General features: G+C 43.3%; 1 protein-coding gene across 1 annotated transcript in view; it reads left to right on the top strand.

The window, feature by feature from the left end:
* Positions 1-21,762, top strand: part of INO80C (INO80 complex subunit C) — a 90,557-nt gene that overhangs the window by 7,990 nt on the left and 60,805 nt on the right. The window contains exon 2 of the mRNA XM_056520807.1: positions 15,698-15,842. Coding sequence (XP_056376782.1) covers positions 15,822-15,842 — 21 coding nt within the window. The 5' untranslated portion in view covers positions 15,698-15,821. The remainder of the gene's footprint in view (positions 1-15,697; positions 15,843-21,762) is intronic.

The raw sequence follows: 21,762 nt of genomic DNA, 5'->3' as shown, positions 1-21,762 counted from the left end.
GGACCGAGGACGTAGGAGTACGTCCTGTCCATTCCCGGCCCCACGCCGCTAGCCGGAGGGGAGCTGGTGCCCGATGCCTGCTGAAATCGTTCAGCAGGCATCGCGACATATTGGCCAGGGGGGGTCATGATGACCCCCCATGTTGGTGATCGCAGCGCATCGCTCGTCAATTCAGACGAGCGATGTGGTGCGATTCCGTTCCCCGCCGCTCGCCGGGTGGGGATCGGAGCCGGATGTCTGCTGGCGATCGTTGCAGGGCTCCGGTAACTACTTACCGGCGTTCTGCAGCAGTTCCACGTCATAAGGGTCACGTGTGACCCTGTGACCCGGATATAGATGGTGACTGGTGGTGTAATATACACCACCAATCACCATCCGTGCTGTACTGAGGGCTGGCATTGTGGTCACCCCCCACAGTACAGTTGTGATTGGGTGGCCAAAGTGGCCACACCAATCACAGTGTAATGGGAGGGGATGGTGGGGGCTAGGAGCATGTTGCTCCGTTCTGCCCGCCATTCCACAGAGATCTGGCGAGCAGGACGGAGCTCCGTGCTGCCCACCATCCCCTCAGTTAAAAAAAAAGTGCCCCTTGCCCCCTTTCTGTGGCCCCTTGGCACAGAAATCCCCCAGGGTTAGTTTTAGATTAGGTAGGGACAGGTTAGGGTTAAAAAAATAAAAAATTTCAGCGTACATCAGTGGGTGTCCGGGGGTCCGTAGCACCTTTAGCTGCATGACCCCGACCCTGCTGGGTCGCTGCGGTCTGCCACCAGCGTTTTTTTTTTTTGGGCGCAGATCTTTTTTTTTTTTTCACCTAAGCGTGTGTGCGGACCTTCTTAGTTATAAAAGAGCGGTCTGCCTCCGTTTGTTAAAGCCCACCTGCCGCTGATCAGTCCCGTAGTACTGATCAGCATTTTTTTTTTGTGGTGCCGGCGCTTTTTTGCACCCATAGGCGGTCCGTGTCACCAGTAGCAGGCGTGTGCTGTGTGGCCGGACCGTACCTGTGTGTGTGTGGCGTGCCACACCGCTGTCAGTGATTTATCACTGCTCAGCGTTTTTTTATGGTAAAGGCACTTTTTTCGGTTAACACGTTTTTTTTTTTTTTTTTGCACCCATAGGTGGTCCGTGCCATCGGTAGAAGGCGTGTACTGTGTACACGGACCGTACCTGTGTGTGCAGCCTGTCCCACCGCTGTCAGTGATTTATCACTGATCAGCGTTTTTTTTGGAGGTTCAATTGGGTGCATTTTTTTTTAGGGGTAAAGCGTTTTTTTATTTTATTTTTCGGGTTTTTTTTTGTGTGGGGGTCTGTGTACAAGCCACCAACCACTGTTCTGGGCTGAGTGGCCAGACCCCCCACTGACTTCTGCACCCCCTGCCTCCACAAGCGCTAATCAGTGCGCACACCACTGATTAGATAAACGCTTTTTTTGGCGCAGGGCTTTTTTGCGCTAGAAGTCCCCTTTTAAAAAAAAAAAATTACCCTTTTTATTTTATATTTTTTTCTGTTAGGGCGGGTTAGTTTAGTTAGGTTAGGGAGGGTTAGGGAGGTATTCTCGCACCACACCACACACAGCACACACACATCAATAAAGTACCCCCCCCCCCCCACACACACACACACACCCGTATCCCCATTAGAGTAGGGAAATGGCCCGCAGAGCGTTTTCGGCGGAGGAGGCATATGCCATAATTGCCTGACACCGAGAGCGGCTCAGAGGACGATGAAGACTCCACCTTCCTTATTTCATCGTCCTCGTCATCATCTAGTTCTGATGATGAGCCACCAAGGCGGCGGAGACGCCGCCGTTCGGTGTCGCAAACCTCCTCTGTCCTTGACCCTGTGCCCCATGCTAGTATGAATCCCCTGGCACGCATACTAGTGAAGCCCCCCAGCCAAGATCACTGGTACATCGTACCGGAGAACTTGACTGGGCTGAGCCAGCGGACCACGAGCCTGTGATTCCTGAGTTTGTTAGCGACTCAGGAATCAAAATTAACATCGCCGGGTTCAGTAAAAAGGACTTTTACGGTCATTTATTCAGTGACGACTTTGTTAACCCCTTAAGGACTCAGGGTTTTTCCGTTTTTGCACTTTCATTTTTTCCTCCTTACCTTTTAAAAATCATAACCCTTTCAATTTTTCCACCTAAAAATCCATATTATGGCTTATTTTTTTGCGTCGCCAATTCTACTTTGCAGTGACATTAGTCATTTTACCCAAAAATGCACCGGGAAACGGAAAAAATAATCATTGTGCGACAAAATCGAAGAAAAAACGCCATTTTGTAACTTTTGCGGGCTTCCGTTTCTACGCAGTGCATATTTCGGTAAAAATTACACCTTATCATTATTCTGTAGGTCCATACGGTTAAAATGATACCCTACTTATATAGGTTTGATTTTGTCGCACTTCTGGAAAAAATCATAACTACATGCAGGAAAATTTATACGTGTCACGATTCGGCTGGCTGAAGGTGGATCCTCTGTGCCAGAGAGGGATTGGCGTGGACCGTGCTGGTGGACCGGTTCTAAGTTGCTACTGGTATTCACCAGAGCCCGCCGCAAAGCGGGATGGTCTTGCAGCGGCGGTAGCAACCAGGTCGTATCCACCAGCAACGGCTCAACCTCTCTGACTGCTGAAGATAGGCGCGGTACAAGGGAGTAGACAAGAGCAAGGTCGGAGGTAGCAGAAGGTCAGGGCAGGCAGCAAGGATCGTAGTCAGGGGCAACAGCAGGAGGTCTGGAACACAGGCTAGGAACACACAAGGAAACGCTTTCACTGGCACAATGGCAACAAGATCCGGCGAGGGAGTGCAGGGGAAGTGAGGTATAAATAGGGAGTGCACAGGTGAACACACTAATTAAGCCAGATGCGCCAATCAGTGGCGCAGTGGCCATTTAAATTGCAGAGACCCGCCGCGCGCGCGCCCTAAGGAGCGGGGCCGCGCGCGCCGGGACAAGACCGACGGAGAGCGAGTCAGGTACGGGAGCCGGGATGCCCATCGCAAGCGGGCGCCTCTCGCATCGCGAATCGCATCCCGGCTGAGAGAGGTATTGCAGCGCAGCCGGTCAGCAGGTCTGACCGGGGCGCTGCAAATGCGAGGATGTTGCGAGCGCTCCGGGGAGGAGCGGGGACCCGGAGCGCTCGGCGGAACAATACGTTTAAAAATGTCATCTTCTGACCCCTATAACTTTTTTATTTTTCCACGTACACGGCGGTATGAGGACTCATTTTTTGCGCCCTGATCTGAAGTTTTTATTGGTATGATTTTTGTTTTGATCTGACTTTTTGATCACTTTTTATTCATTTTTAATGGTATAAAAAGTGACCAAAATACGCTTTTTTGGACTTTGGAATTTTTTTGCGCGTACGCCATTGACCGTGCGGTTTAATTAATGATATATTTTTATAGTTCGGACATTTACGCACGCGGCGATACCACATATGTTTATTTTTATTTTTTTTTACACTGTTTTATTTTTTTATGGGAAAAGGGGGGTGATTCAAACTTCCATTAGGGAAGGGGTTAAATGACCTTTATTAACACTTTTTAAAAAAAAATTTTTTTGCAGTGTTATAGGTCCCATAGGGACCTATAACACTGCACACACTGATCTTTTACACAGATCACAGGCGTGTATTAACACGCCTGTGATCAGTGTTATCGATGCTTTATATATACGTCCTGCATCGTTAAGGGGTTAATTTGATGTTTACACAGACAAATCTGTATGCCCAACAGTTCATCGCCGCTAACCCGGGCTCACTTTTAGCTAGACCCGGCAGCTGGACTCCAGTCGATGCAGCCGAAATGAGGACCTTTTGGGGCCTCGTGCTGCATATGGGTATATGGTTAAAAAACCCAGTGTCAGACAATATTGGAGTGGGGATGTCTTTTAACAGACTACAGTATGGCCACTGCACGTTCCCGGTTCGGGGCCATTCGGAGATGTTTGCATTATGCAGCATATCCCCCCCGAACTGATCCTGCATATGACCGCAGGTATAAAATCAGGCTGGTCATCAATCACTTCGGGGCCAGATTTTGGGAGGCCTATGTCCCGAGGCGGGAGGTCTCTATTGATGAGTCTCTCATCAGCTTTAAAGGGAGACTCAGCTTCCGGCAATACATCCCTACCAAGCGGGCGCGGTATGGTGTGAAGATGTATAAACTTTGGGAGAGTACCTCCGGGTACACTTGCAAGTTTGTAGTGTATGAGGGACGAGATTCCCGTTTTGAACCCCCAGAATGTCCCCCCACTCAGGGTGTTAGCGGGAAAATCGTTTGGGGCCTTTTGCACCCATTGTTAGATAAAGGTTACCACCTTTACGTGGATAACTAGTATCCCTCTCTTCACATCCCTTGCTGCCAGATCCACCGTCGCTTGTGGGACAGTCCGGAAGAATCAAAGAGGCATTCCGCCCCATCCCCTACATGCTCCTATCCCCCGCGGTGAGTCCCGTGCCTTTTCCCATGAGAACCTGTTGTTGGTCCGGTATAAGGACAAGAGGGATGTCCTTATGCTCACCACTATTCATGGGAACGGCAGCACCCCTGTCCTCAAGCCCGATTGTATTCTGGACTACAATCGGTATATGGGGGGAGTTGATCTTTCTGATCAAGTCCTGAAACCATATAATGCCATGCGGAAACACGCATATGGTATAAAAAGGTTTCGGTCTACATGGTACCACCAAAGAGCGGGTCAGAGCACCTCTGGAACTTTAGGTCCCCGGATCATCCCCGGCCAACACTTTCCAGGTGTGATCCCCAACACTGGAAGGACGGGACGAACCCAGAAGAAATGCAGAGTGTGTCACAGGAAGGGGAGACGGAAGGACACCACGTACCAATGTGACACTTGCCCTGATCATCCGGGCCTCTGCATAGGCTGCTTCAGGGAGTATCACACTTCCATGGAGTACTACATTTTCCATCCTTTGCCCTAATTTTCATTCCCCAGAATTCGGCTCCAATGTACCAGTCCAGGGTACATTGACTTCCAAATTTTAAAATACCCCAATATTTTTTTTTCTTCCCCCTAAAAAATGGGCCATGGGACACAGAGTCAACAGCATTGAAGGTTTGCAGTTACCTCAAATGCGCAACGCTCTCTCTCTCCACCTGAGCGGGTTGCGCATTTGAGGTAACAGAATAGGGACGGCCCCACACATCCCCTTCCCAGAATGATGACTCAGAGTATAGGGTTTGGGGCGGGCATCATTTTAACTTTTGGCTGTACTCTGGGTCATCATTCTGGGAAAATAATTGGCCTATCAGTACTAAAATTGCAATTTTCTTCCCCCCATAGTACACTTCATCCATTCCTGGAAAATAAATGAAGGGAACACCCGTCTGTTGCAAATCTCCACTTCACCCTATACACCACACCTTCCCTAGGGGGTGTACTGTTTGTAATAGGCTCACATGTGGGTGTTCCTTTCTTGTATTTTCCTCTGAATGTATGTAACTGTTAGGTCCGTAACAAACATCCGCCTCAAATGCGAAGAGTTCTCGCTGAGCTCTGTCATATTTCCAGGCGACAATTTGGAGTCACATGTTAGTTGTTCCCAGAAAAATGAAGCAGAGCATAGGTTGAAAATTGCAATTTTAAAAAAGCTACCCTTCATCCATTCCTGGAAAATAAATTTAGGAAACACCTGTGCGTTCAAAATGTCCTCTTTACCCCTATACCAATTCCTCAGGGTGGGTACTTTCTGTCATGGTGTCACATGTGGGTGTTTCATTTTTGTATTTTCCTCGGAATGTATGTAACCGTCAGCTACTGATATGCCATAGGCCACAAATACAAACTGACCTCTATGACTTCTGAGCCTTGTGCGCCCGTCCAGCATGGTACCCCATATGTGGATGTATTTTTATAGTCAGGGGAAAAAGCCCTCCAAAATTTGTAACCCAATTCCTCATATTACCCCATGTGAAAATGTTAAAAATTGGGTGACCCCAGCATTTTAGTGTAAAAAAATCTAATTTTTCAATTTATGGCCCACTTTTCAAAAAACCTGTGAGGTTTTATTTACTACTGTACCCCCTGTTACGTTCATTGAGGGGTGTAGTTTCTAATGTGTTTGTTTTTTTTTTTTTTGCTGTTGGGGGCTTTATAAATGCACATGACCCCCGACTACAATTTCAACAAAATTTTCACTCCTTCCATTCTAAGCATTGCAGTGTGTCCACATAGCAATTTACATCCACATATGGGGTATTTTTTTTTCTCAGACAAAATTGTTCTACAAATTTTGGGGGCCTTCTGCCCTATTACCCAATGTGAAAATGAAACATTTTGGGTAACACTATCAATATAGTTAAAAAAAATCAAATTTTCACTTTTACGTCCCACTGTTCAAAAAACCTGTGAGGTGTAAGTACTCACTGTAACACTGTTACGTTCCCCGAGGGGTCTAGTTTCCAACATGGTATGCCATGGGGGTATTCTTTGCTGTCCTGGCACCATAAGGGCTTCCTAAATGCGGCATGCCCCCAGAGCAAAATTTTCTTCAAAAAAGCCAAATGTGACTCCTTCTCTTCTGAGACCTGTAGTGCGCCAGCAGAGCACTTTTCACCCCCATATGGGGTGTTTTCTGAATCGGGAGAAATTGGGAATCAAATTTTGGGGGGTATTTTCTGCTTTAACCCTTTGTAAAAATGTTAATTTTTTGGGAAACCAAGCATTTTAGGTAAAGTTTAGTATTTTTTTTTTTTACATATGCAAAAGTCGTGAAACCCCTGTGGGGTATTAAGGTTCACTTTACCCCTTGTTACATTCCCCAAGGGGTCTAGTTTCCAAAATGGTATGCCATGTGGTTTTTTTTTTTGCTGTCCTGGCACCATAGGGGCTTCCTAAATGCAACATGCCCCCAGAGCAAAATTTGCTTCCAAAAAGCCAAATGTGACTACTCCTCTTCTGAGACCTGTAGTGCGCCAGCAGAGCACTTCTCACCTCCATATGGGGTGTTTTCTGAATTGGGAGAAATTGGGCTTAAAATTTTGGGGGGTATTTTCTGCTTTAACCCTTTGTAAAAATGTAAAATTTTTGGGAAACCAAGCATTTTAGGTAAAATGTTTTTTTTTTTCATATGCCAAAGTCGTGAAACCCCTGTGGGGTATTAAGGTTCACTTTACCCCTTGTTAAGCTCCCCAAGGGGTTTAGTTTCCAACATGGTATGCCATGTGGGTTTTCCTTTGCTGTCCTGGCACCATAGGGGCTTCCTAAATGCGGCATGCCCCCAGAGCAAAATTTGCTTCAAAAAAGCCAAATGTGACTCCTTCTCTTCTGAGACCTATAGTGCGCCAGCAGAGCACTTTTCACCCCCCTATGGGGTGTTTTCTGAATCGGGAGAAAATGGGCTTCAAATTTTGGGGGGTATTTTCTGCTATTAGCCCTTGAAAAAAATGTAATATTTTGGGGAAAACAAGCATTTTAGGTAAAATTTTTTTTTTTTTTTTTACACTTGCAAAAGTCATGAAACACCTGTGGGGTATTAAGGCTCACTTAATTCCTTGTTACGTTCCTCAAGGGGTCTAGTTTCCAAAATGGTATGCCATGTGTTTTTTTTTTTTTTTTTTTTGCTGTTTTGGCACCCTAGGGGCTTCCTAAAGGTGACATTTCCCCAAAAACCATTTCAGAAAAATGTTCTCTCCAAAATCCCCTTGTCGCTCCTTCGCTTCTGAGCCCTCTACTGCGCCCGCCGAACACTTTACATAGACATATGAGATATGTGCTTACTCGAGAGAAATTGGGCTACAAATACAAGTAAACATTTTCTCCTTTTACCCCTTGCAAAAATTCTAAAATTGGGTCTAAAAGAACATGCGAGTGTAAACAATGAAGATTTTGAATTTTCTCCTTCACTTTGCTGCTATTCCTGTGAAACACCTAAAGGGTTAACACACTTACTGAATTTCATTTTGAATACTTTGGGGGGTGTAGTTTTTATAATGGGGTCATTTATGGGGTATTTCTAATATGAAACCCTTCAAATCCACTTCAAAACTGAACTGGTCCCTGAAAAATATTGAGTTTGAAAATTTTGTGAAAATTTGGAAAATTGCTGCTGAACTTTTAAGCTCTCTGGTGTCTTCCAAAAGTAAAAACACGTCAATTTTATGATGCAAACATAAAGTAGACATATTGTATATGTGAACCAAAAAAAATTATTTTGAATATCCATTTTCCTTACAAGCAGAGAGCTTCAAAGTTAGAAAAATGCAAAATTTTCAATTTTATCATCACATTTTGGGATTTTTCACCAATAAAGAATGCAAGTTACCATAAAATTTTACTACTATGTTAAAATAGAATATGTCACGAAAAAAACAATCTTGAAATCAGAATGATAACTAAAAGCATCCCAGAGTTATTAATGTTTAAAGTGACAGTGGTCAGATGTTCAAAAAATGCTCTGGTCCTTAAATGGGCACTGTCATGAAATAAAAAAAATTGATATGTTGTAGTACTTAAGTACTACAACATATCTCTAATATAGTTTAATTAAAAAAAGTGATTTTAAACCAGTTTAAAATCACTTTTAAATTCGGCCACTAGGGGTCGCCCTCCTAGTGGCCGAGTGCATTCGGCAGTGACGTCACTACAGAATTTCGTCTCATTTGAGCCTGGCAAATGAGTCGAAATTCCAGTCACTGCGGTGCTCGCTCCCGCCTGTCAATCAAACAGGCGAGAGCGAGCACAGTGAAATCCAGGGCTGCGCATTGGCTCCCTGGACTCTCACACTGGCCGCCTCCCTGCTGCATATTCTCCCTGCAGCAGGGAGGCACATGGCTCTTACCTCTCCTTACAGCCGTGGCTCCTATGGGGATACGCCGCCTCCTCGCTGCTGTGTCCTGTCATTACCGGGAGCGCGTTATAAAGAGAGGGGGGCGCCATTTACAGGAGGGCCCATCACACTCTGAGCAACAAGCGTGTGCCCGGCTTCCTGTCATGCTCCTACACTCTGGTAACTCTCTCTATGGTTCTGGAGGACTTTCAATCCTCCAGAAACATAGAGACAGTTTCCAGAGTGTACGGGCATGACAGGAAGCCGGGCATACACTTGTTGCTTGCTACGGACCCCCGCTCATGGTCCGGCACAGGTGAGGGGGAGGGGGGCGATATTGGTCGGGGGCTGGGTGTCTTCCAACACAGGGTGCCTCCAGTTGTTTCCCCACTACAACTCCCAGCATGCCCTGACAGCAAATAGATGTCAGGGCATGCTGGGAGTTGTAGTGGTGAAACAGCTGGAGGCACCCTGTCAGGAGAACTATGGGCGGAACTCGGCCCTCAGCAGGCATCAGTGACGGCTGGGGAAGTCTGCCTGGTAGTGAGCACACTACCAGGCAGACAAAATAGCATTTTTAAGATAATAAAAAATAAAAATAAAGGCAGGGAGGGGGTTAGGGATAGATGGGCAATAGGCAGGGACAGAAAAAAAAAAAAAAGAGGATGGTGGGAGCTACCCTTTAAGGTGTAAAATGGCCTGGTCCTTAAGGGGTTAAAAGGGTATTCCAGGAAAAAACTTTTTTAAATATATCAACTGGCTCCAGAAAGTTAAACAGATTTGTAAATTACTTCTATTAAAAAATCTTGATCCTTTCAGTACTTATGAGCTTCTGAAGTTAAGGTTGTTCTTTTCTGTCTAAATCCTCTCTGATGACACCTGTCTCGGGAAACGTCCAGTTTAGAAGAGGTTTGCTGTGGGGATTTGCTTCTAAACTGGGCGAGGAGACTTTGTATGCTTTTCAACATCAAAATAATGGTATAAAAAGTAATCCTCACAGAAGACACACTCGGCAATGTTATGCTGTGTTTACTTTGGTACGGAGGGCTGACACATACGCTCCAGCTCCTGAATTTCTACACTGGGGTCAGAGAAGCACCCCTGCTGTATGTCTGTCTCGCACCTGTGAAACCTGGATCTTCAATAAAGTTCACCGTAGCAGCAATGGTGAGTGCCCTGATCTTTCATTCTTATGGACAGTGATTACTAAGGCATAAAAAGTATTAGTGTTCCAAAATAGTGAAGAAGGCCCTACCTCCTCAGTTCAACTCCTCACAGACAGTACCACTACCATCCTGCTCTGAACACGTTCACCTCCTCCTCCTGGGTCCCACGTTCTGTCCAACACTACATCGTTGTTGTTTTAAACTCCTCCTTGTTTTAAACTTCCACTCCTCCCTGCATGAACTTCTAATGTTTGATCATATGCTCAGCATATCCACCACGTCTACCACCACCAGCCCTCTGCTCAGCCACTGCTTCCTCCTCCTCCTCCTCTGCAACACACTACAAAGGTTGACACCCAACTCCTCCTGGTGGCTAATGCTATCTTTCTGCTTAGCACTAGAGGGGGAAGACAGAGATGATGGAATAGACTATCTACGACAAACATATAGGTACAAATAGGTACTGCTCGTACTGCTGCTATCTGTACCAGGCCTGGGCAAATAGGTACTGCTCGTACTGCCACCAACATGCTCACTGGCATAGCACATGTCAAACATATATATATATATATATATATATATATATATATATATAGACAAAGAATAAATCAGCCAGCACTTTAGTTGATACCAAACTATTATGTGGACCTGGCCTGCATATAATCCATATAATAGTTTGGTATCAACTAAAGTGCTGGCTGACTTATTCTTTGTCCTTATTACACATACGGGGGAGTGGCTACCTCCATGTTGGCCTTGCACCCCACCCACCTCTATCAGGTGTGTATATAAGGTGTCTTGGATGTTCCAGATCCTGCCATGCTTACTGAACTGTTCACACAGAGGCATATTCACAGTGTAGGGTCCGTCCCAATGAGGCCACCTTATCGCGGTGGGACGACCAAGCTATTTGACCGCCGGCGGAGACAAATTTGCGAGCTAAGTGCCTCACTATCTCATAGTTTCACATTTGCATCTATTACACCATAGCTGTATAGCTCTCCATGTTTTATCTGCATGTTCATGTTTCACCTATATCCTTCTGCTGGCAGTGTGCTGCTGCATTCTTCTATTGCTATATATATATATATATATATATATATATATATATATATAATTATTATTATTATTATTATTTTAAAGATTTGGAGGTTATTCTTATGATTTTTAAGAGTTTTTTTTAATTTACCAACTAGGCAAGTGGCAGAGGATCTGTCAGTCAAGTTTTACTCTCAGGCAATAAATGCAGATTTATGTTAAACCCAGCTAGAAATGCTATGTTTTTGATTAAACACAGAAAATACAGGAAATTTGGCACAAAAGACCTATTCCACATTCACCCTTAATGCAAGAAATGCAGATTTATGTTAAAGGGGTACTCTGGTGGAAAACTTTTGTTGTTAAATGAACTGGTGCCAAAAAGTTAAACAGATTTGTAAATTACTTCTATTAAAAAATCTTAAACCTTTAAGTACCTTTTAGCAGCTGCATGGTACAGAGGAAATTCTTTACTTTTTTAATTTATTTTTTGTGTTGTCAGGAACTGTCCAGAGTAGCGTAGGTTTGCTATGGGGATTTTCTCCTGCTCTGGACAGTTCCTGATACGGGCATCAGGTGTCAGCAGAGAGCACTGTGGACAACAGAAAAATACATTTCTCTGTAGCAAACAGCTTCTAAAAAGTACTGAAAGGATTAAGATTTTTTAATAGAAGTAATTTACAAATCTGTTTAACTTTCTGGTACCAGTTCATTTAAAAACAAAAGTGTTCCACCTGAGACTATGATCTCACGCAGATGTGCTGCACATATATGCGCACCGCGATCCATCAACCACTCTGAGCAGGGCAGCCGGCACAGGACGCAGTGCGCATGCGCATCGGTCTGTCGGTCCGCAAACTATAAGCTGGTGCAGGATAGTTTGTGCAGCTTTGTAGAAGTGACTGGGACATATCACAACCATGTATGGAGACTAGGATTGATACGATTGGTCTGGATTATGGTACAAAACAATTGGATGGGGTTTATGCTGTGATAGGTTGCTACTCCTTCCTGTCATTGAATAAACCAATTACAAGTATAAACACTAAAAGTAAATTATATGGATGGATGACATCATGGAGAGGAGGTTATATAATCCCCAGTACGGCTTGTTTGCATGCCAGTTGCCTATTAGCCCTTGAGAAAGCCACAGCTTGTGTTGAAACGTCGGGCGTGCAATGTGAAACTAATTTTAATTTCTACTCATGCACAAGTATTGTGGACTGCCGCCACAACATCTCCAAATTAAAATACAGTAGCATGCAATTACATATAGGTTTTTCAATAGTAAGTTAAGTTTTAATCATGGCTCAATAAAAGTTATGTTTTAACATTGGATGGGAAATATAGGGTTCTAGTGATCTCCTAGCGATCAATTGTAAATAGTTTTAAGTGTATGAAGTAAACACCTAAGAACTCTTGGAGACAGTTGTGTGACAATATTGTGCAGAAAATATAGGCCACACGTATGCCAAATAATAACCCCACGGAATACAGAAAAATTTTAAAAATGGAAGAAATAGGTGTGCCGTTAAGAAATGTATTCAAAAAATCAGTAAAAGCCACCAGATGAAGTTAGTGCAATTACCCAAAGAATAGAGAGTCACTATTTCACTGCAGATAGGAGTATAATTATAGTCTGACAACCAAATTTATAGCAATGTATACAAGAACACGTGTTCCCACATGTTTCTGTCTGTATGAAAGATAATTATCTAAGCAAGAGGACGTCTTCAGGGGAACCTTCCGCCACCAGATAATAAACACAATTAGTGAAGAAGTAGCTACATAATCTCAGAAAATAACTCATTAACCCTCAGATGCATTTTTATAGAGGGAATAGATAATGTCCAGGAATATTATACAAAGCCAGGGAATCACATAAACTTGCAACCATCCAGTAGTTGCGACAGGTTAACATAGATCCTATGAGACTGTGTAGAAATGTGCTCCAAAGTAAAGTGCTGGGCAGCATGACCAATGGTAGGCTTGTGTCCTGGTGTGTGTACGACTCGTGATGAAGCTACAACTACTTGATGGTGGATGGTTGCAAGTTTATGTGATTCCCTGGCTGTGTACAATATTCCTGGGAATTATCTATTCCCTCTATAGAAATGCATCTGAGGGTTAATGAGTTATTTTATGAGATTATATAGCTACTTAACTAATTGTGTTTATTATTTGGTGGCACGAAGGCTCCCCTGAAGACATCCACTTCCTTTGAGAATTATCTTTCATGTGGACAGAAACACATTGGGAATGTGTTTTCTTGTATATATTGATATAAACCTGGTTGCCAAACTATAATTATACTCCTATCTGCAGTGAAATAGTGACTCTGTTCTGTAACTGTATCACAAATGATCAGAAGTTTTTTCTTATGTAATCACCTTTGGGTATTTTCAATCTGGGACAGTGGGGATTATTTCTGTCTCTATTCTTTGGGTAATTGCGCTAACTTCATCTGGTGGCTTTTACATATTTTTTTAATAAATTGAATTTTTTTCATGGCACCCCTATTAGACAGTTGTGTAAGGTTTGGATAAGAGGGGAGCCCAGGCAGAGGTCTTGAGAGGATTGGAGATTATGTATGGGGCAGTATCAGGAAATCAGTTCAGAGATGTATTGAGGGGACAGGTTGTGGACAGCCTTGTAAGTTATGGTGAACAGTTTTAACTGAATTTGTGTGGCAACGGGTAGCCAGTGAAGGGATTGGGAGAGTAATGGTGCGTTCCCATACGGCGTATACACAGCGTATTTCACGCTGCGCAAAATTTACAGCAGCAGCAGGAAATACGCTGCGTATTCCTTGCTCACTATACACACAGGGCTTTCCGGCGGCAGCCCTATGCGTGTAGTGAGTTTTAGAGGCAGGGCCGTGTGCCGACATGACTGTGACGCGCGGCTCCGCCTCCAAAACTCACTGCACACATAGGGCTGCCGCCGGAAAGCACTGTGTGTATAGTGAGCAAGGAATAAGCAGCGTATTTCTCGCTGCTACCGTAAATTTTGTGGGAATGTGGGAACGCACCCTAAAGAAACAAAGTGATTGAACAGGTGGATTCGTGGAGCAGCAGAGTTAAGGTTGGATTGGAGGGGAGCAAGAGTGTTTGATGGAAGTCCACAAAGGAGGATGTTTCAGTAGTCAAAGTGGGAGATTATGAGGACATATACCAGCAGTTTATTCAAAGTTGAGCAATGAGTAGAATAAAGAAAATTGGACCGTTGTAAAAGGAAAAAATTTGTGCTGATCAAGGAAGAATGAAAAATGCATTATGTCTTGAAAGTAGAACATGTACAACAAAACAAATTGACAGAAACCAAGTAGTCAATTTTTATGACCGCTAAATGAAATAGGATTTTCATAAACTAAAGCCAAGTAAAAACTACCTAAACAAAAATAAAACAAGGTTACAGTGGTCTAAAGAAAAGCAATCATGAAGGGTTAAGAAACACCACACCAATCCAAATTGGTTAAGGATATGATGCTGGAACTTTGCACTGTTGTGTCAGTCTTATAAATCATATACAGATGACTGACTGAAGAAAATAATCATATTAATAACTTATTCATGATATGGGGTTACAAGACTAGGGAACGTGGAATTTAACAGTGAATGCACAGGTGTACAGAAATTTTAGACTTTTTTTTATCAATAAAAATCGTTTTTGGTTATGATGAAGCCATTTCTTAGGATGACAATGCGCCTTGCAATAAAGCATTATTGTCCTTTAAAATTTTACGTCACACAGACATATTAAAAGTTTTCATCAGTTGGTGTCTCATTGCAAAGACTCTCACCAATCTCTAGATAAAGCCAAGCGAAGCACACAGGTCTGTGCTTCACTCTCGGTTTGTTGCTCAATTTGATTTATTGCAGATGAGCCTACATAGACCAATAATGGAGACCATATACTGCATTAAGCAGCAAGCCAGAGAGAAAAGCGCACAGATGTGTAATTTTCCCAGCTATATCTGGAGATTGCTGGGCGTCTCAGGCCAAAGATCCTTTTAAGCATTTCATGTCATTTAAAAAGCATGCCACACAAAACATGTGAAAATGTTTTTTGTTTTAATTTTTTTAAATAAAAGTAACGCTTACATTTTTTTTCTTTAGAAAAGCAATATCAACTCAATGATCTTGCCTAATCTCAATCCAACTACAAATTTATGATAAAAATGAAAATAGTTGGTCTATGACAAGGCACAATGATGCAAAGCTGATCAGTTGGAATGAGATTAACTTTATGTAGAATATTGTTTCAAATAAATGAATCCATCATAAAAGCCTGATAAGGAGCGATGAAATAATAATTGGGATTTTTTTTTGATGATTTTTGATCATCATTTCTTCAGCATTAAGTGATTTAATAATTATGCATCTACTTCATCTGAAAAAATAAAAATAAAAAAAATATGCCAGCAATTAAAATAATCTACTTTTATCTCTTTGAGGTATGTTGTACAAAGCCAGAAAGTTTGGTTATTAAACGAACATTGTTTTGTATTGTATAATTTTCATATTTGCTATGAAGCAATACAAAGCTCTAACTGTGTTGATTTGATACATTTTGCCATGGGTTGTAGAAAAAACATACTCTACTGTAAACTAACACTAGTGGTTGATAGGGATTGGATTTATAGAAATGTCTAGAGTGAGGTTAATTTATATTGTTAATTTATATTTATTGTGTAGTAGAAACAGAGTCCGGCACTGCTGTGGTGGAAGTTGGCTAATTGTGAGTGGAAGTAAGCTGAACGATACCGGGGGTGCTCAGTCTAAGTAGCAGAAGACCATACAGAAACCAAAAGGTGTAGAAATGAAGACGGCACTTACCCAGGTACGTTTGTGCTGACGGTTTCTTTATTTCATTTTATCCGTAAATTCGTGCTGGGAGGTGCAGTGTCGAGCAGGTATTAGCGGCAGGAACGCTGGAGCTCACAGCGTGATGGCAACAGCTGTGTCGTGTTTCCGCACTTCTTCAGACCATACACGCCCCCAGCATAGCCACCGGTAAATACCTGCATGACTTGTAAGGGGCGGGGATATACAAAAATAGATGTGTAGACAAATGTGATTAAAAACATGACTATGCCGGTAATACCTTTCTATGTAGAATTGCTTGGTTTATTTCCATTTAGAAAAAAAAATCTATTGTCCAAGAGTGTCAGAGAGGTGTGGTCTGAGGTCCACTATGCCACGGGGCTGTAGCGCCCCTCTCCGTTGACATTACCGCATGCCTTTTTTGCTGCAAATTTGTAACATACATACATGAAAAAATGATAACACATGGAATCACTGTAATGGAGTGTATTCAGTCCATGTGCCTAGAGCAGCATGAGCTGTAAATACGACCTTTCCACATGTATTGTATAAGCTGCAAATTCATGCTGCAGTTTTTATGCTTCAGATTTTGTGCAGGTAAATTAAAGAAAAATTGACAACCATTTCATCCACACTAAATCCAATACATTAGTTGGTGTGAACTGAATTAAAATGAGGCATAATTTACCAGGATCTGCAATCCGGTTTCGGAGATAGAGCCCTTATTAGCCGGCAATGAATATGTTAATCGATAGCTTTGTGCATGGATGCAGAGAATGCCGATTCCCGACTCCATTGTGCAAAAATGGCAATAAATACCACGGATCCAGGTAAGGATGCTTTCACGCTACAGTGTATTCACCCCTTATTGTACATCCGTTATCTGTATTAACGGATCATTAAAAAAACAGCTGAAATAACGGATGCTAACGGCTGAATAAGATCTATGAAAATAATGGGCATTTTCATCCGAGAATAAGGATAAGCACACTGGGGCAAATTAATTATTATAAACACACTGGGGCCAATGAATTATAATAAATATGCATGGGGGGGCATACATTTGGAAGTCAAAGTAGTATTTTAAAAACCCCTCCGGGAGCCCTGAATGGCTCCTCGGTGCCGGCCATTCAGGGCTCCCAGCGGGGGATTTCAAAATGAAAGTTTACACAGTAGTATGTACATCGCAGAGGATTTATAACTGCTGATCGCATTGGGTCTCAGAAGTGAGACCCGGTGCGATCAATCCCTTATCCCCTGTACTACCACCCCCAAAATGGAACTGACTGTTCCATGATGTGGGTAGTAGTACAAACACTAATGTAGCCTCCCCAGCTGCCGGCAGACTCCCGCAGCTGGGGGAACTACTACTCCCATCATGGAAATGAGTCTATTCCATGCAGGGCTGGTTTTAGGCTTAGCGTGGCCCTAGGCAAAATCAAAAGTGGGGCCCCAAAAGTTGTACTAGTGCACTAACCAGATTTGAAAATTTTTGTCCCATCAAAACAAAAATGGTACCAATAAAAACTACAAATCACAGCGCAAAAAATGACCCTCATACATCCCTATATACAGAAAAATAAGAGTTATAGGGATCAGAATAGTACAATTTTATATTTTTGTATAGTTCCCCCCACATTAGGTAAAGAGTATAGTTCCCCCACATTAGGTTGGCAGTATAGTTCCCCCACATTAGGTGCAGTATAGTTCCCCCACATTAGGTGCAGTATAGTCCCCCACATTAGGTGCCGTACAGTTCCCCCACATTAGGTGTCGTACAGTTCCCCCATATTAGGTGCAGTATAGTTCCCCACATTAGGTGCAGTACAGTTCCCCCACATTGGGTGCAGTATAGTTCCCCCATATTAGGTGCAGTATAGTCCCCCACATTAGGTACAGTATACAGTAGTCCCCCACAATAGGTGCAGTATAGTTCTCCACATTTGGTGTAGTACAGTTCTCCACATTAGGTGCAGTATAGTTCTCCACATTAGGTGCAGTATAGTTCCCCACATTAGGTGCAGTATAGTTCCCCACATTAGGTGCAGTATAGTCCCCCCACATTAGGTGCAGTATAGTTCCCCACATTAGGTGCAGTATAGTTCCCCACATTAGGTGCAGTATAGTCCACCACATTAGGTGCAGTATACAGTAGTCCCCCCACATTAGGTGCAGTATACAGTAGTCCCCCCACATTAGGTGCAGTATACAGTAGTTCCCCACATTAGGGGCAGTAGACAGTAGTTCCCCACATTAGGTGCAGTATACAGTAGTTCCCCACATTATGTGCAGAAAACAGTAGTCCCCCCCACATTAGGTGCAGTATACAGTAGTCCCCCCACATTAGGTGCAGTATACAGTAGTTCCCCCACATTGGGTGCAGTATACAGTAGTCCCCCCACATTAGGGGCAGTAGACAGTAGTTCCCCCACATTAGGGGCAGTAGACAGTAGTTCCCCCACATTAGGGGCAGTACACAGTAGTTCCCCCACATTAGGTGCAGTACACAGTAGTTCCCCCACATTAGGTGCAGTATACAGTAGTTCCCCCACATTAGGTGCAGTATACAGTAGTTCCCCCACATTAGGTGCAGTAGACAGTAGTTCCCCCACATTAGGTGCAGTTTACAGTAGTTCCCCCACATTAGGTGCAGTATACAGTAGTTCCCCCACATTAGGTGCAGTATACAGTAGTTCCCCCACATTAGGTGCAGTATACAGTAGTTCCCCCACATTAGGTGCAGTATAATTCCCCACATTAGGTGCAGTATACAGTAGTTCGCCCACATTAGGTGCAGTATACAGTAGTTCCCCCACATTAGGTGCAGTGTAGTTCCCACACATTAGGTGCAGTTTAATTCCCCACATTAGGTGCAGTATAGTTCCCCACATTAGGTGCAGTATGTTCCCCCACAGACATACAGCCTTCAGCCATATACAGTGTATGGCTGGAGGCTGTATGCCTGTTTACTGCCCCACTTGAGTATTCCGACCACCGCTCCGTGGTCACGATCTACTGCTATGACCTATGGGCCATAGCAGTAGATCCCGGGAGCGGCGGTTGGAACACTGAAGATGACCGCAGGTCACTTACCATACCCGCGAGTCCTCCTCACTGCTCCGCTCCACTGTACTGTTGCTATGGGCGCACGCACGGGACATGAGTGATGTCCCTGAGTGCGCTTGCTCCCAGCAGCCCCAGCGTTTTAAAAGTTAACGCGGGGCCGCTGTGAGGTAAACGGGGCATCCTTGTGTCCTGAAAATATTTTTCGGGACACACGGATGTACCGAATGTGACGGGGGCCCCCTGCGGGCACGGGGCCCAGAAATGGTTTTAAAGTGGCCGCGGCCGGGCTGCTAATCTTTAACAAGAAGCCAACGCTGCAGCCACTTTAAAACAGCCGGCAGGGGACCCCCTGGGGGATGGGGGCCCCAGGCAATTGCCTGGTTTGCCCCACCCTAAGGCCGGCCCTGGTTCCATGATGGGAGTAGTAGTAGTCCCTCAGCACTGCAGGAGTCTGCTGTCACCTCTTCTGAGCATGCTCAGAAGTAATAACGGATATTATAAACCAGGTGCAAACGGATGACATTAAAGGCTCATCCGTTTGCCATAGACTTCAATGTTAAAATTTTAACGGCTGTTATTCGACCTTTATTTTTGATGGAAGAAAAATTTGTGTATGTGACATTTTTCCTTCCATCACAAATAACGTCCGTTATTCATAATGGGTGATAACGGATATTCAAAAAATCCCATAGACATGAATGGGATTTTGTAATGGCCGTTTAATGGCCCTTTTTAAGTGTTCTAATGGCAGTTTATAGCGGATCTTTTAACGGAGCAAAAGTATAGTGTGAAAGCAGCCTAAGTTATACATCATTTTAATCTGGTTCCCCTGCACTATAACCATGTGTATTGGGTTTAGTGCGGGTGAACCGGCTGTCAGGTTCACATTTGTGATAAAATCTGCAGCATCAAATCGGCAGCATATACAGTATGTGTGATTATACAAAAGAGCATGTTCAATGATTTCATGATATTCCAATAAATGTGCCGAATAGAATGTATTATATGTAATGTTTTTTATGTTTAGTTTACTATAAAGTTTTAACAGGTCATATAATTATTTTCTGAAAAGTGTCATATAACTCCAAAAACTTACAGTAAACCCAGGCTTCTGACCTGTTTTTCATGTCATTTTAATGATAGCAGATATTTGCTGGTTAATTGCATTGGATTTTCACAGGGTTACAGTATTACGTGCGGCTTCTTGACATTTCTACTTGATTAGCATTTTTAACAGATAAGGGACCTCGCTGGAAGCCAATAAGAATCTAACAAGTGCTTCTATCCCTTCTACACTATCTAATTAGACATGTGATATAAGCCTGTAAATGCTCATTGCCTAAAATATTATACATACAATGTACAATTACGAAAAATAATAAAATAGCAACAAAGTATCGGGGTGTAAATATATCAATAAGACATGCAGTATGTCTAAAGTGCATCCCCGGTACAAAGGGGCTTCATATATGGCCTCCAAAAATTGTTAGACAAAACACCAAGAGAACGGAGTCATTTAAATAGAATTAAAACATGATTGCTTTTATTAGTTCCATAAAAACATAGAAAAGGGGAAGGAACAAACTAACTGTGGGAGGTTAGACAAAAAGGGGCGACACTACCTGCTCATGTGCATAATACTATAGTACAATGAAGGTGCATGGTGCATTGGATAAAGTGCATACATCAAAGGGTCAGGAAAAGACCTCTATAAAGTGCACATAGTTAAAAATACAGACATGCATACCACTCGTAAGATGTGATTGATAATACCAGCAGCAGAGCAATGTGTAACAATAATAAAAAATTACCATAATTTAGCTTTTATTCTGCATTCACCTAAGTATGGATTGTTATATGTGCAGCGAGAATATAAAGCATCATTTATGGGAGTGTGTCAATTTCTAAATAACAATTTTTGTTCCTATTTGCTGTGAAGAAGAGTTACACAGACCCAATTAGCTTGAGCCTGCACAAATGCTTTTTGAATCAATGTCCTGTAATGTTTTTATGGATTTGAAATATAGCAACATTTTTGTACCTAAAATGCTGGAATTCACATTTGACTCCCTTGGATGCCCTACTTACTACGTATCTCTTACTATATGATATACCTAAGGAACAGGTTTGTATATTCCAATTGTAGCTAATTTTCAGCTCCAATGTACGTCAGTGCATATATATATGACAGTATAGTGGCACTGTGTTGGGTGTATTTCTATGGGCACTACTGTGTTAGTATATATTCACTTGGTACTGCCATTACAGATGGCAGAACCTAATGGATAGTTCTGTGTGATTAGCACATTTGTATGGGAACACTGTGTGGAATGTTATACTCTCTGGTTAATGCAGCGTGAAATACCTGCAAAACAGTAGCTATTCTATATGGGTATTATCTGGCCCTAGTGTGGCGGCGCTGCAATGTAAGACCTGGTTTGAAATAAACTGGATCACAATTTATGCTTATAGTATATGGTGGTGGCACAAAAAACATTGGACTATTGTCTCAAACAAAGAAGTCCCATGCCTTGAAGTACAGAAAAACGTATCCCCTATCCACAGGTTAGGGAATAAGTTTTAGATTGCAGGGGATCAGACCGCTGTGGCCCCCCCGTGATCTCCTGTTCTCCTGTACAGAGGCCCGGCTCTCCCCCAGAGGAGCATCACGACCCCCACCTGCAGCAGGGGCCGCCACGCCCCCTCTATATATCTCTATGGGGAGTTCGGCTATCTTCAGGTCTCCAATAGAGATATATGGAGGGGGCGTGGCGGCCCCCGCTTCGGGCGTGGGTTGTGACATGCCACTCTGGGGGAGAGCCGGGGCTCCATACAGGAGATTGTGGGGGCCACAGCAGTCAGACCCCCAG

Source organism: Hyla sarda, chromosome 5 (assembly GCF_029499605.1).
Source record: "Hyla sarda isolate aHylSar1 chromosome 5, aHylSar1.hap1, whole genome shotgun sequence".
In the NCBI taxonomy this organism is placed as follows: domain Eukaryota; kingdom Metazoa; phylum Chordata; class Amphibia; order Anura; family Hylidae; genus Hyla; species Hyla sarda.
This window is presented reverse-complemented; position numbering and strand designations above follow the sequence as displayed.